The sequence below is a fragment of the Staurois parvus genome, unplaced genomic scaffold, assembly GCF_062004578.1.
Source record: "Staurois parvus isolate SC_StPar_1 unplaced genomic scaffold, SC_StPar_1.0 ptg000586l, whole genome shotgun sequence".
Taxonomy (NCBI): domain Eukaryota; kingdom Metazoa; phylum Chordata; class Amphibia; order Anura; family Ranidae; genus Staurois; species Staurois parvus.
Window position 1 is genome coordinate 830,046 of NW_028318382.1, and position 13,697 is coordinate 843,742.

A 13,697-nucleotide genomic window follows, 5' to 3' on the forward strand; every position below is an offset into this window, starting at 1 on the left:
AAACTGATTGTAGACATAGTACAGGAGATGGTCAGAAGCTGTGGATGTGCTAAAGGTATGGTTGGAGACTGAAGACATGCTACTGGTTACAGACAGAGTTCTTGTTACTGCTAGAGTCATTACCCTTGCATTCCATTTTCAAATCTGTGCTCTCAATACTTACTGCTGAGTTTTGGGGGCCGCATCACAAATACCAAAAGGGCTGAAAAGGGCTCTTGGGCTGCAGGTTGGGCAACACGAGGTGTAGTGTTTTACACACTTGGTTTGTAAAGTCTTTATTTATATAGGATTTTGTAGGGAAAAAAAGGCAGAGGATGGGCAGACCACAATAACCCACAGCAACTTATCAACAATCATCTTTCTTGAGTGTAAATGTAAGATCTGTTTGAATGCTTGCCGCCTTTTTAAATTAAAGTCACCTAGGCAAAATGAGACTAAAGCTTTATGTAGTGTTGTAGTTACTATATGCATACCTCCTCTATTTTAATTTTAGTCTGTCTTAGAAATCTGAGATGGAGGGGCTTAATATCTCCTATTTTAGACGGTTGAGAGGTTTGAAGTACAGGTGAAGAAAATGTTTGTGAGCATAGACCAGACCAGACATATTATGGTTTTCTTTTTTAATTTGCAATATTCTGAAACAAATCAAGAGGAAGATTTTTTTTCTGTTTGTCTTTATCCTCTTGTTTTGACACTTACAAGGCTCAGAAAAAAATAGTGAGAAAGAGACGAGAAAACAGAAATATAAAGGAAGACAGCAGCAAAAGAACCCCACTGGCATTCAGAAAACGAACAAGCTGTCCTCTTGTTTCTCTTATATATAGATTTATGTATATATATATGTATTTATAGGATTTCTGTTTAAAGGGCATGCAGAAAATTAAACAGCAACAAATGAAAACAAGTCAGGCCGGAGATTCGCCTCTCCTCTCCCTTGGGGGTCACTGCTCTGAACCCTGTAAACTTGTGTAAAATTGGCATTTGAGGAAGGAGTGTTACACATATACTCCTTGCCTATTCTGTTAGGGATGCGCAGAAGAGTCTGTCCTGGCAATAAAGATCAGGCACAATAGCAATAATTGGATTTCTGCTTCCCCTCAATCCCTGAAGATTTTGGTTGCTGCTTTTTCCCAGCGTATTCAAAGAGGATCGGTCATCTCAACACAGTGAAAGTAGCCATTTTCTGTGCAGAACCAAAGCTGATCCTATGTAGAATTAGTCACACTAGATCCTAGTGAATTATAATCATTTTCCTGCATTCTTCTGAAAAGTAGCTCAAATCAGGAAAAGGGCCACCTCCACAGTGAAGCAGATCCACTTTAAGGGAAAGTCGTGCATCCTGGAAGATTCAGTCCTTTACACTGGACTTATATTATCCTTGGATCATACATTGCCGCCCTACAAACACAGAAAATCCTATAAACCCTAAACCTTCTGCAAAAAATGTCATAGACTACAAAATAATGGATATCTCAATAGTAACTAGAATTCAGAAAAAACATCATCTCCTTGAGGGCCACTGAATGAAAACCCAAGCTACTTCAAAGGAAATCTACAAGAAGAATCCCTGTGATATATCTGATCTCAGAAGATCCGAGTGGCGTCATGGATTCTGTGCACAGACCCCACATGTCAGAGGAGAATCGTACTCACTGAGAAATGACTTTAAGCACACTCCATAAAATGCGCCGGCCATGCTTTGGGACTGGCTCTCCCACTGCAGACAATGGATAAGACCATTATTTACAGGGTGCAGGTTTGTCGGAGCTGGGACACTTCTTAAATATATATAAATATATATATTTTTCTTTTCTCTATATAAATAAATAATATATATATATATATATATATATATATATATATACACATATATATATTATTTTTGCATTCCTAAAGCAAAAGAAAACAGAAACAGGTAGCAGTGGGGGCCCCTGGGAGAACTGCTTTGCGGAAATAAAAACAAAAAATATATTTTTTTAAATTTTATGTCTTTTAAATTTTTTTTGTGTTTTTTTTTTTTTTTAAAGTACCTTTTTTGTTTTCTCTTTGTTCTGTTTGGACGACTCATTTCACGTTGGACGCGCAAACACACGGGAAGGAACAGCTCCACGGGAAGGTTACAGTTCTCTCCCCCCAGCCCCTCGAGATTTCAGATGATCCCTCCACCCCTCCACAACCCCCCAAATAAAGCCAAAAAGACCAGAGGGAAGAAGGCGGAAGGTCAAATTTTTCTCTCTGCAACAAGTCAATGGATGCACTTACCCCTTTAGCATGGTAGGGGTCATACAGGTTTCAGCTTTCCCTTCCCCAGCTTGGGAGGGATAAGAATGCTTAGAAGTTCAAAAGGGAAACATACAAAGGAGGCTTTTTCCTACAACATTTTCTTGTCCTCTTGCAAACATTTCATGAGTCCAGGCAGTGGATGTCTGGGGTATGTGTGCACATGGGGGGAGGGGATTGAGGGCCACAAGAATAGAAGAGTCTGGATTTGGAGGGGTTGAGGGGGAGGAGGGATGAGAGGGAACGGCACAAGCATGCGGTCACGTGCTTTTCCTCGCCGCTGGAACTCTGTGAGCGGCGGAGCCAAAAGTCTCTGGCACTTCCTCTTTTCTGGTGAAGCCAGGAGGGCATTACTGGAGGCTGTGTAAAAAGAGATAAAGTCATCTATGATCAGATATAAAGAATTAGTAGGTAAACTTATTAAGCTTCTGTCTTTTGTGACTTAACACATATAAAGCTGTGATGCGATAGCTTCCAACTAGCTCTGTTTTGAAGCTTAATTCCTCTGTTTTTCTTCATAAATAAGAACAAAAAAAATAAAAAGACGCTAGGGCACTGTTGGATGTTAAAAAAAACATAGCAGCTAGCAAAATACCATAATACATAGCATAATAAACATCACAAAACAATAGTGCAGCAGTAGGATAAATTAAAATGTATGTGAAATCCAATAGTGCAATGCAAATATAGCAAACTCTTATGTGTCATCACAAACTGGAAAAATAAAATAAAGGAAACCAAATGTGAAGCCAAAAAGTGTGAATTTAGTGGTTCTTCGATTATGAGAGAATTGATAGATGTGAACATCACCAAACATCTTAATGATAAACCACACAGCACCTCGGTGTACAACATAGGGAGGCTTAGGCCTCTTTCACATGGGCGTTCCGGTGTTTCCCACTGACAGCTGAATGTAAAAAAAAAAATTGCCAGCAATTAAAAAATAATTTAAAAAACGGCGTGGTTTCTCCCCTGCATCCAAACCAAGCCCTTCAGATCTGGTTTGGATATTGAGGGCAACCCCCACGCCAAAATTAAAAAACAAAATAGTGTGGGGTCCCCCCCAAGATCAATACCAGACCCTTGTCCGAGCATGCAGCCCGGCAGGTCAGAAAAGGGGGGAGGGGGGCAAGCGAGTACGAGCCCTCCCCTCCTGAACCATACCAAGCCACATGCCCTCAACATCCCCCCCAAAGCACCTTGTCCCCATGTTGATGGGGACAAGGGCCTCTTCCCCACAACCCTGGTTGTGGGGGTCTGCAGCAGGGGGCTTATTGGAATCTGGAAGCCCCCTTTAGCAAGGGGGCACCCAAATCCCAGCCCCTCCTATGTGAATGAGTATGGGGTACATGGTACCACTACCCATTTACAAAAAAAGTGTAGTGTGAAAAAAAACAGGAGACATTCTTTGACAAGTCCTTTATTAAAAGAAGAAAAATAAAAGATATCCCCTGAAGTAGATCCAACGTCAATCACGATGCCAGCCGCCACCCGCAAAAAAAGAAAAAAAAAAACAAAGGCTCCGCACCCGGCGCTGGCTTCTCCGATGGCTTGACAGTTTTTAAATATGTAAGGGGCAGGGCCACCCGTGACATCACCCCTGTGACCCCAAGAACTGGGGCATGCTGGGTCAATGATGTCACACAGGGGCGGGGGATAATACATGATGGCCCCCCTTACATATTTAAGAACTGTTAAGCCATCAGAGCAGTCACACGGTGGGAGCCAGCATCGGGTGCGGAGCCTTTGTTTTTTTTTTCTGTTTTACAGGTGGTGGCGGGCATCATGATTGACGTTGGATCTACTTTGGAGGACATTCTTTTATTTTTCTTCTTTTAATAAAGGACTTGTCAAAGAATGTCTCCTGTCTTTTATCACACTACACTTTTTTTTGTAAATTTGTAGTGGTACCATTTACCCCATACTCATTCACATGGGGGGGCAGGATCTGGGGGCTCCCTTGTTACAGGGGGATTCCAGATTTCGATAAGCCCCCTGCCCGCAGACCCCCACAACCACCGGCCAGGGTTGTGGGGAAGAGGCCCTTGTCCCCATCAACATGGGGACAAGGTGCTTTGGGGGGGGAGCCCCCCCAAAGCACCCCCCCATGTTGAGGGCATGTGGCCTGGTATGGTTTTGGGGGGCTCGCCCCCCCCTTTCCTGACCTGCCAGGCTGCATGCTCGGATAAGGGTCTGGTATGGATCTTGGGGGGGACCCCACACCATTTCTTTTTAAATGTTGGCATGGGGGTTCCCCTCAAGATCCAAACCAGATCCGTAGGGCTTGGTATTGATGGAAGGGGGACTCCACGCCATTTTTTAAATAATTTTTTAATTGCCGGCAATTGTTTTTTTTTTACATTCAGCTGTCAGTGGGGAACAGCTGAGGACTAAAAACGGATGTAAATGGATGAAAACTCATCTGATTTTTCTTTGAAAAAACGTGACTGAACAGAAGAAAAAAAACAGAACGCCCATGTGAAAGGACCCTTACCAGAATCATATGAGTCCCAATTAAGAGTGGTCAACCAGCACTTGTGTATCAATTCAAGATATCCAGCTTTTCGCAAAACCACATGTCAAACGATGGTACTGCTGCGTTATATCAGATCGCTGTGCATATATACTCAGTTGGACATAGTTTTTATGTCATTTACAGGCAGGTAATGCTGCTACTAGTGGTGCACCGAACTGAAAATTCTGGTGCCGAAACCAAAAATTAAGGATGCACTTGGCCAAAAACCAAAATGTCTGCTTATGCGGGGGTTAGGAGGCTCAAATTTTTTTTTTTGTATTTTTTTTTTTTTTACTTTTAATGTGTGTTTTTATTTATTTTTTTTAACTTATGATTTTATTGCTATCACATAGGGGATTAGTCCCCTATTGGTTCCCTACGTGTTAGCAATAAAATCATAAGTGACAGGTCCTCTTTGTAGGGGGGGGGCAGTGTGTACAAGGAGGGGGCAGGAGAGGAGCAGTGTATACAGAAAGGCTCCCCCATTGGCCGCCGCTAAATGTCAATGCCAGTTTTTAAATGCAATTACCGGCTTTTTTTCTTTTCTTCACTATAGCTCCGAGAAGGAGCTGTCATTTGCTCCACTACTAAAGTAAAGAAAGGGGCGGGGTTGCAGGTTAATATCACTGAGTGATAATCCCCTTTGTTTACTTTAGCAGGGTGGCGAATTACAGCTTTTTCTCGGAGTGAGAGCAAAGAAAAAAAAGCCGGCAATGGCATTTAAAAACTGGCAATGACATTTAGCAGCTGCAAGTGAGGGAGCCTGTCTGTAAACACTGCTCCCTCACTGTATACACTGCTTAACGCCTCTCCTGCCTTTCTCTGCTGCCTCCCCCGCATCTACAGTACACACAGGCCCCCAAAAAACCTGGCCAAATAGTCAGTCTCCCCCAAAAAGGGGCCAGTCTCTCATTATCAGCACCTGTATCGGCTCACTTTTTCCTTTTGGCAAAATGCCGATAGGGCTATTTTCGGCCAATATGTTTCGGCCACCAAAATTTCGGTGCATCCCCAACTACTACCTGAATGCTATTTATTTTTCAATCCCAATCTGGATTTTACATTGAACCACGGCACCACAAACACCAAAGCTGCATTTGGCTTTCAGTTGTGGTGCAGTCCTCTAAGCTCACTGGGTGAGTTTAACAGGTGGTGCCAAGCTAAAATTGCCATACCATGAAGTATCACAGGTGCAACAATATAAACACACCTGTGGGTAGATGGGTGGTTGAGGGGCAGTAAAAATACAGATCATCTGCCTGTTTTTACCACCCCTGGCTGCCTGTGTAAACTTAAAGCCTAAGTCTGTTATTTTTTGATTTCCTGTTAGTGTAAACTGTAATTGCTTGAAGTGTTACCTGGAGTTCAACTTTAATTTATTAGTCACATCCATCTAAATTTGCTTGTTCATCTAAAGCTGGCCATACACTGTAAATTTATTTTTGGTTCCTAATAAACTGGTTTAAATTTACTTTCTGGGTGACCATGTGGCCCCCTCTTGCCCAACATCCTTCAATTGAAAAATTGAAGGAGTGGGGCAGAAAATTTTGTCTGAAGTAGTAGCTTAATTCGCTCAGATACAGCCACTGTTCGGGTGTTCTGACAGCCGCCGCCAGCAACAGACCACTAGCTAGAATCATCCATCCACAGTGTATAGCATGGATGAAATCTGTTATATTGTTTTTATTCAGCCTGTAGGATGAATGGGGGAAAAAAAACAATTAGTGTATGGCCAACTGTCTCAAAAGGCTGACAATGCGGCTGTCGAAAGGTGGCTCTGTTGCCCCTTCAGAGAGTGGATCCACTCTAAGACAAGGAAATGTTTTACTGACCAGATCACTATGAGAAAACTAATGCAGCTGCCATATTTAAACATAGAAAAGCTACAATATATTGCATTTTTGTTCTTGGGTTTAGATATGCTTTAATGTATGTCACTGAAATATAAATATGAATCCAAAAAAAAAAAAACTACTGTAAAGTGTTGACATAGGTCTTTCTTTTACTGAACTACTTATGCTCACAGACTAGTATTACTGAAGAAGTATGGTTATCCACAGTAACTAATCTCAATTTCTCATCATTCTAAGCTATGCCAGAAACATAATATATTTTGGTTGCTATGTGTAGTAAGAATACGCTCACCAGCAACTTTATTAGGTGCACCTTGCTAGTGCCAAGAAAATATCCCCCAAACCACTACACCACCACCACCAGCCTGAGCCATACAAGGCAGGGTGGATCCATGCTTTCAAGTTGTTTATGCCAACTTCTGACCCTACCATCTGATCGTCGCAGCAACCAGTCTGCCCATTCTTCTCTGACACCAATAAGGCATTTTCGTCCAAACAACTACCGCTCAATGGATATTTTCTCTTTTTCGGACCTGTGAACCCTAGAGATGGTTGTGTGTGAAAGTCCCAGCAGATCAGCCGTTTTTGAAATACTCAGACCAGCCCGTCTGGTACCAACAACCATGACACGTTCAAAGTCACTTAAATCCCTTTTTCCCCATTCTGTTGCTTGGTTTGAACTTCAGCAAGTTGTCTTCACCACGTCTACATGCCTAAATGAATTGAGTTGCTGCCATGTAATTGGCTGATTAGCAGTTTGTGTACCAAGCAATTGAACAGGTGTACCTAATAAAGTGTCCGTGAGTGTATTTTTGAAGCATCTAAGCAATTTACCAGCAAGAATTATTCACCTATTCCCACTCTGTAGTCACATTTACACTACAGAAGAAGTTCACCCTGGGTGAGCTTCAGTGTCAGAACTTAAGCAGGTGGATGTGGACACTAACCCCCCTCCATGTGACAGTACTTGGGCCTGGTGTTTAGCCTCTCAGGCCCGAGAACTGTCACATTGGTGAGGTGACCTGTTGCGCCATACCCGGAAACCACTCTGTTACAGTAGAGTATCAAGGGTTTAAGGAGCAGGCAGTGAAGAAGGAGTGTGGATCAGTGAGAAGTCCTTGCTAAGGGGTGGGTCAACAGGAGTCACTTTACACTGAAACAAGAATAGCAGAGTGTGCAATATCTTACTGTCACTGGAGGGGTGCCACAGGGGCCCCTGAGCAGTGGAAGTGGACATTTTGCCACTTGCCATCACGGCGATGCCAAACACGGGTCTCTTCAGATTGGCTGGTACGAGGTCGACCCTGTGTATCGATGTATTGTGTCAGGCGTATGTAGGCGATACAGGCAGCATCCTCTCCCACCACATGGACATGAGGATTCAAGATGGTCGTGTGGATTGGCTTGTTGTTCTTAGACAGCACTAAACACAATGAAGAAATGTTTTTTGTTTTAAAGAGAAATATAAAAAAAAACAAACCTCAAAACCAATAAGCAAAATGGTGGCATAAGTATAAGGCGTCATGCACACGAACATCTATTGGTTTGAAAGCTCTCTAGTGCAAAATGCTTTCATGCACCCAGGGTGCTGCAGGTGCCGTGTATAGGTGCCAATTCAAGTGAGTGAGTGTAAGCAGCTGTATTGATGTAAACGCTGAACACTTCTGCTTCGGAGTTTAAATGTACACGTTGGTACAGCATATTTCTCCAAAGGTGAAAATTCATTGTTCTGGGAAATACGCTATTTGGTCATGCGTGGGTGTCAATGCAGAAACGTTTCACACTTACTCAAGTACATAAACATACTGTCATTCAGTTGTATTACTGGTTGTACATGGCACCTGTGGCTCTCTGGGCGTGGGAAAGTGCCAAACATTTTACGTTATAGGACTGTACAGCCTATAGATATCCGTGTGCATGAGATCTAAATAATTACCATATAACACTGAATGTTTTTATGTTGTTTTTAATCAGGTATGTCAGTCCGATGCTATTTTGTCTATATACAGCTCTCTAGTACCAACAGGAATATTATCATCACCTTATCCAGTGGATTTTGGCAGCATGGTGATGGTCTTTCTATCTAGGAGTACCAGAAAAACAGAAACCATCATTCCAGTCATTCTCAGAACTAGAGATTTGTCAGGTTTTTTGTCATTTGTTTTAGGATTAAAGTATAACTAAAGGCAAAACTTTATATTTAGTTTTGGACAAAGAATTAGGGATTCGAACACCCGTCAGGTTTTTATTGCTGTCTTTGCCATGTTAGGTATTTGTCATGTTTACTGCTATTACTGAACGTGATAAAAATCTAAAATTTTGGGTTGTCCCCAGAACATTAATAGAGCAGAAATTCTCCCTTGCTTTGGAGGGATTTCCTTTAACTTCCTGTTTTGACTATGGTACAGGAAGTGAAGGGAAATCTCCCCAGATAGACAAAAATGGATGGTAAAAACCTGAAAGGGGTTTTAACCCTTCTTTGCTCTGTCCAAAACGAAAAAAACTGCCTTTAGTTCTATTTTAAGTTAGCATGGTGGTATCTTTTTCATAGACATTAGCATGCATATTCAAGTAATATGAGCATACATGTTAACATGTTGAATGTTTATGGCCATGTTTAATCTTGGTTTCTTGAAACTTTAAGGAGTGAAGTAAAGTCTAGGTCATTAGGGTCATACGGTGAAAAAACACCGCTCCAGGTTGGTCTCCACCTATCCCACTTCCATGCACACCAACAGATGCTGGCCCTGCTTGTTGCGTCTTCATAATAAAGAAATAAGGCTGGTGGCCGCACATGCGATAAAACCACCTTTTTTGAGTTATCCAGATACAATCCGCATACAGTAGGGAAACCAGAAGACTTGGTAACGCGTTTCACGCTGACCACATCGCTTAATCATAGCTATTTTTAGCACTGTTGTCAGTGTGAAATGCGTTAGAGAGTCTTCTGCTTTCCCTACTGTATGCGGATTGTATCTGCATAACTCAGTAAAGGTGGTTTTATCGCATGTGCGGCCACCAGCCTTATTTTTTACTATGAAGATGGCAATGGCCATGGTTTGATCCCAGCTGAACCAGCCGAATTTCTATCCATCTATTGCTAGCTTTACTTGCATACGCATATGTTGATTCCCTGCTGTGACTGCTGAGTTTGCAATTTTTATATGCACATTCTTATTGCCGTAATTTGCTACTTTGCCGATAGCGGGCATAATAGAAAAGGTAATACAGTTCCCAAACAAGGAGGACAAATGCAGTCAATGTATAACTAGATCATTCACTTAGTTATTTGTGACCCTTTATCATTTCACAGTGGGAATCTTTTTTAAAGACAATTATCAACAGATTAAAAAACTCTGTCACGGGATAAATCCATTTTCTGTCTACATACCTCTGCTATGGCACATATGGGATATCGGTTGGGGAATAGATACTTCCATTTAAACCTTTCCACACAGGTGTTTTCTGACTCACTTTAAACCCAACATCTTAAGATCCCATGTATAGGCAGTTGTGCCCCGAGAAACTGGTAGCCACATATGGAATGACACACTTACAGTTATTAATGTTTATAACAGAAATGTTAGCCATGGGTGTAGTAAGAATATTTTGATGTGGAGAGGACACTGTTGAAAAGCAATTTATCAGCAAAAGTTGGAAAAAGGAATATCACATGGTATTTTAACATGCTAAAAATAAATTGGGCATGGTAAAAGTTACCATATTTAAAAAAACCTTTTCACCATGCTAAATGTGCCAGAGCCAATTCTTGTCTCCTTCAAAGACTCTAAACATCTAGAACGAAATACACAAACTCTGAATTCTACATTATTATCCCTCCCTAATAATATGTGTCTCTTTTAGTTTCCACTGAAGCAACAGAGCTTTCCTAGATTGCAGTTACAGAATCAAACGATTCAGTTTATAATATTTTTGTAAAAAGACAGTGCAGTTGGGTAAACAGGAGCCTTTTTTTTTACATTTTCACCCACTCCCCCCAAAAAGAAAATAATTGCTATTGGTACAGAAAGTGACATCATTGTGAAATCTCCCTGCATTGTCTCCTTACAGTTTTCGAAGTAAAATCGATGAAAATCTATCCCCTCAACAAGGTTACCCAGAGCTTCTGGCTCAAACGTAGTCAATCCAGGGTCACAAATTTTCCTAGAAAAAAAGGGATTAGTTTATTAAAAAATATGCATGTTTTCTCTAACCCTAAATTAATACAAGGTATTGCCCAGCTGGTTCCTTTGTCTCTTGTTCATTTAAAAGTTTTTTTTAGATAATTATTAAATTAGCATTTGAACTTCCTCTGCAAAATCTACCAACAGCTACTGGCATTTAGTATTATAAATTAACCTAGAAGACCAGCTAGTCTGCTTACAATCACATAACACTAATGGGAGTAGCTGATCCTGTATTCAATCTTCATGCACAGCTGAATTATTACAATTTCAATGTTTCAGGACCGAAAATTATGTCATCATGCTTAAAGCATGCATCAAAGCTTTTAATGGCCATAATTTTCTTCTGGGTCACAGGAGTGCACTTGTGCCCTTCTGTGACCCAGATTCAGCTGACAGCGAGCTAAATTCAGCTGTTGGCTGATGTCACAGAGTCGCTCCAGGCTTTTGAAGGATCCTGGCCATATTGTCAGTATCCACCCACATGCCTGATTGGCAGCTGGCTCAGCCTCTCAGCACACCATTAAGTGCCTGAGCCAGCTGCTCCCACCCTTTCCCCAGCCCAGCACTCCAGAGAGTGCTGGAGGGGCAGAGAAGGAAGCGTGACTGACAGTCACCACTCTCTGCTTAGAGCAGACCAAGAACTGAGCAATCAGTGGTCATTGCTCAATTCTAGGGCTTAGAGCTGACAGGAGACACAATTATTTACTGGCTCATTCCATGTGCACAAAGAAGTCAGTTAGGTAAAATCAATATTGAACATTTTCTTAGGGGGTTAGCTTGCCTTTCCTTCATATTCACAACAAAACCCCATGCATTCCAGCATTCCCAGCTCATTACATAGGCTTTTTAAAAAGCTGACCCTTTTCCATTCCATTTATTTAGGCCATGTTCAGCCTTTTCTTAAAAATTTGCAGGTTGCTGAACCTCCTCTGTTCTGCCTAAATGGCAGGACAGGCCAGAGGTTGGAAGTGTGCCCCAGCTGGAGCTCTGGCTCGTTCAAACTGCATGTACTCTCTCTCCTTCTAGCAGCAGGCGATCTCAGATTTATGCGAAAGCCACTGCTAGCGGGACAAAGAATGGTCTGTGTGTGCACGCAATTTGAATGAGCCGAAGCACTTGCTGGGAGTGCGCTTTAAACTCCCAACCTGTTCTACATGGAGGGGGTTCAGCTACTTGGGAGTTTTGGCAGACAAGCAGCGCAGACCCCACAGATATAGAGTGGAAACGGAGCACCTTTTTAAAAAAGCTCCGTAATGTAATGAGCTGGGGATGCTGAAATACATGGGGGTTTGTTATAAATGTGCAGGAAAGGTGAACTAACCTTTTAAGTGTATAGTGGTTCAGTGGTACAATAGTTTATATTGACTATTTCCCATTTTCTTTTGTTTTCCCAACTCTCTATTATTCATGACTGTAATGTATGTTAGTAGTAAAGCTCAGTACAGTATATGTTAGTAACAAAGCACAGCAACTCACGCATATGCTTCGAAGTCTCCATTATTCACTGCCTCAATCAGCTGCTCTGTTATTTTAATGATCTCCTGTTTTCGAGCTGGAAAACAAAGTGGTTAGTTAAACTAAACAGAAGATAGCGAGAAAAATACTTCAGAAAAAAGGGGTTTGTTGAATGTCTGGAGGCAAATAAAAGTATGAAAGAGATGCTAAACAACAACAAAAAAAAGTTGCAATCTTCAGTTCAACAGATGCAAACAACTGCAGGGACCAAAGTGTGGAATTTGGGCTCAGTATGTCAAATCAAGAAGTAAAAGTCAGATATTATATCCACCTGTTCATGTAAATATGTATAAATGGCATCCAAATGTTAGAATGGCCATACAGTTAGGTCCATATATATTTGGACACAGGCACAATTTTAGATTTTTCAGGTATTTGCCAAAACATATTCAACCTATAGTTATATAATGGATAAGGACTGAAAGTGCACACTCTCAGGTATAATTTGAGGGTATGTACATCCAAATTGGAGGAAGGGTTTACGATTTACAGCTCTTAAGAGTAGCCAACTCTCCTTTTTCAAGAGACCAAAAGTAATTGGACAATTGAATCAAAAGCTGTTTCATGGCCAGGTGTGGGTTACTCCTTCGTTATTTCTTCATCAATTAAGCAGGTAAAAGATCTGGAGTTGATTCTAAGTGTGGTATTTGCATTTGGAATCTATTGCTGTAAACCTACATCATGAGATCAAAGAAGCTGCATGCAAGTGAAACAGGCAATCGTAAGCCTTCAGAAATGACACAAATCCATCAGAGAGATAGCAGCAACATTAGGAGTGGCCAAATCAACAGTTTGGTACATTCTGAGGAAAGAAGAACGCACTGGTGAGCTCAGCAACATAAAAAGGCATGGACGTCCACGGAAGACAACAGTGGTAGATGATCGCAGGATCCTCTCTATGGTAAAGAAAAATACATTCACAACATCCAGACAAGTGAAGGACACTCTCCAGGAGGTGGGTGTATCATTGTCAAAGTCTACAATCAAGAGAACACTTCATGATAGCAAATACAGAAGGTTCACCATAAGGTGCAAACCATTCATAAGCCTGAAGAATAGAAAAGGAAGATTAGACTTTGCCAAAAAAAAAATCTAAAAAAGCCAGACCAGTTCTGGAAAAGCATTCTTTGGACGGATGAAACTAAGATTAATCTGTACCAGAATGACGGGAAGAAAAAAGTGTGGAGAATGCTTGGAACAGCTCATGATCCAAAGCACACAACGTCATCTGTAAAACATGGTGGAGGCAATGTGATGGCATGGGCATGCATGGCTTCCATTGGCACTGGGTCACTGGTCTTTATTGATGATGTGACAGAAGACAGAAGCAGCCGAATGAATTCTGCA

The 13,697-nt window shown here is 41.5% G+C and overlaps 1 protein-coding gene across 21 annotated transcripts in view; it reads right to left on the reverse strand.

The window, feature by feature from the left end:
- Window positions 1-605: 605 nt before the first annotated feature.
- The window catches only part of CAMK2B (calcium/calmodulin dependent protein kinase II beta), a 208,684-nt gene continuing 195,592 nt past the window's right edge, over window positions 606-13,697 (reverse strand). For all 21 annotated transcript variants that reach the window (XM_089692420.1, XM_089692427.1, XM_089692417.1 and 18 more), the window contains 4 exons: window positions 12,312-12,387; window positions 10,718-10,812; window positions 7,837-8,071; window positions 606-2,640 (listed from right to left, as the gene is read on the reverse strand). In XM_089692420.1, the coding sequence (XP_089548546.1) occupies window positions 7,839-8,071; window positions 10,718-10,812; window positions 12,312-12,387 (404 nt within the window). In that variant the 3' untranslated portion in view covers window positions 606-2,640; window positions 7,837-7,838. The remainder of the gene's footprint in view (window positions 2,641-7,836; window positions 8,072-10,717; window positions 10,813-12,311; window positions 12,388-13,697) is intronic.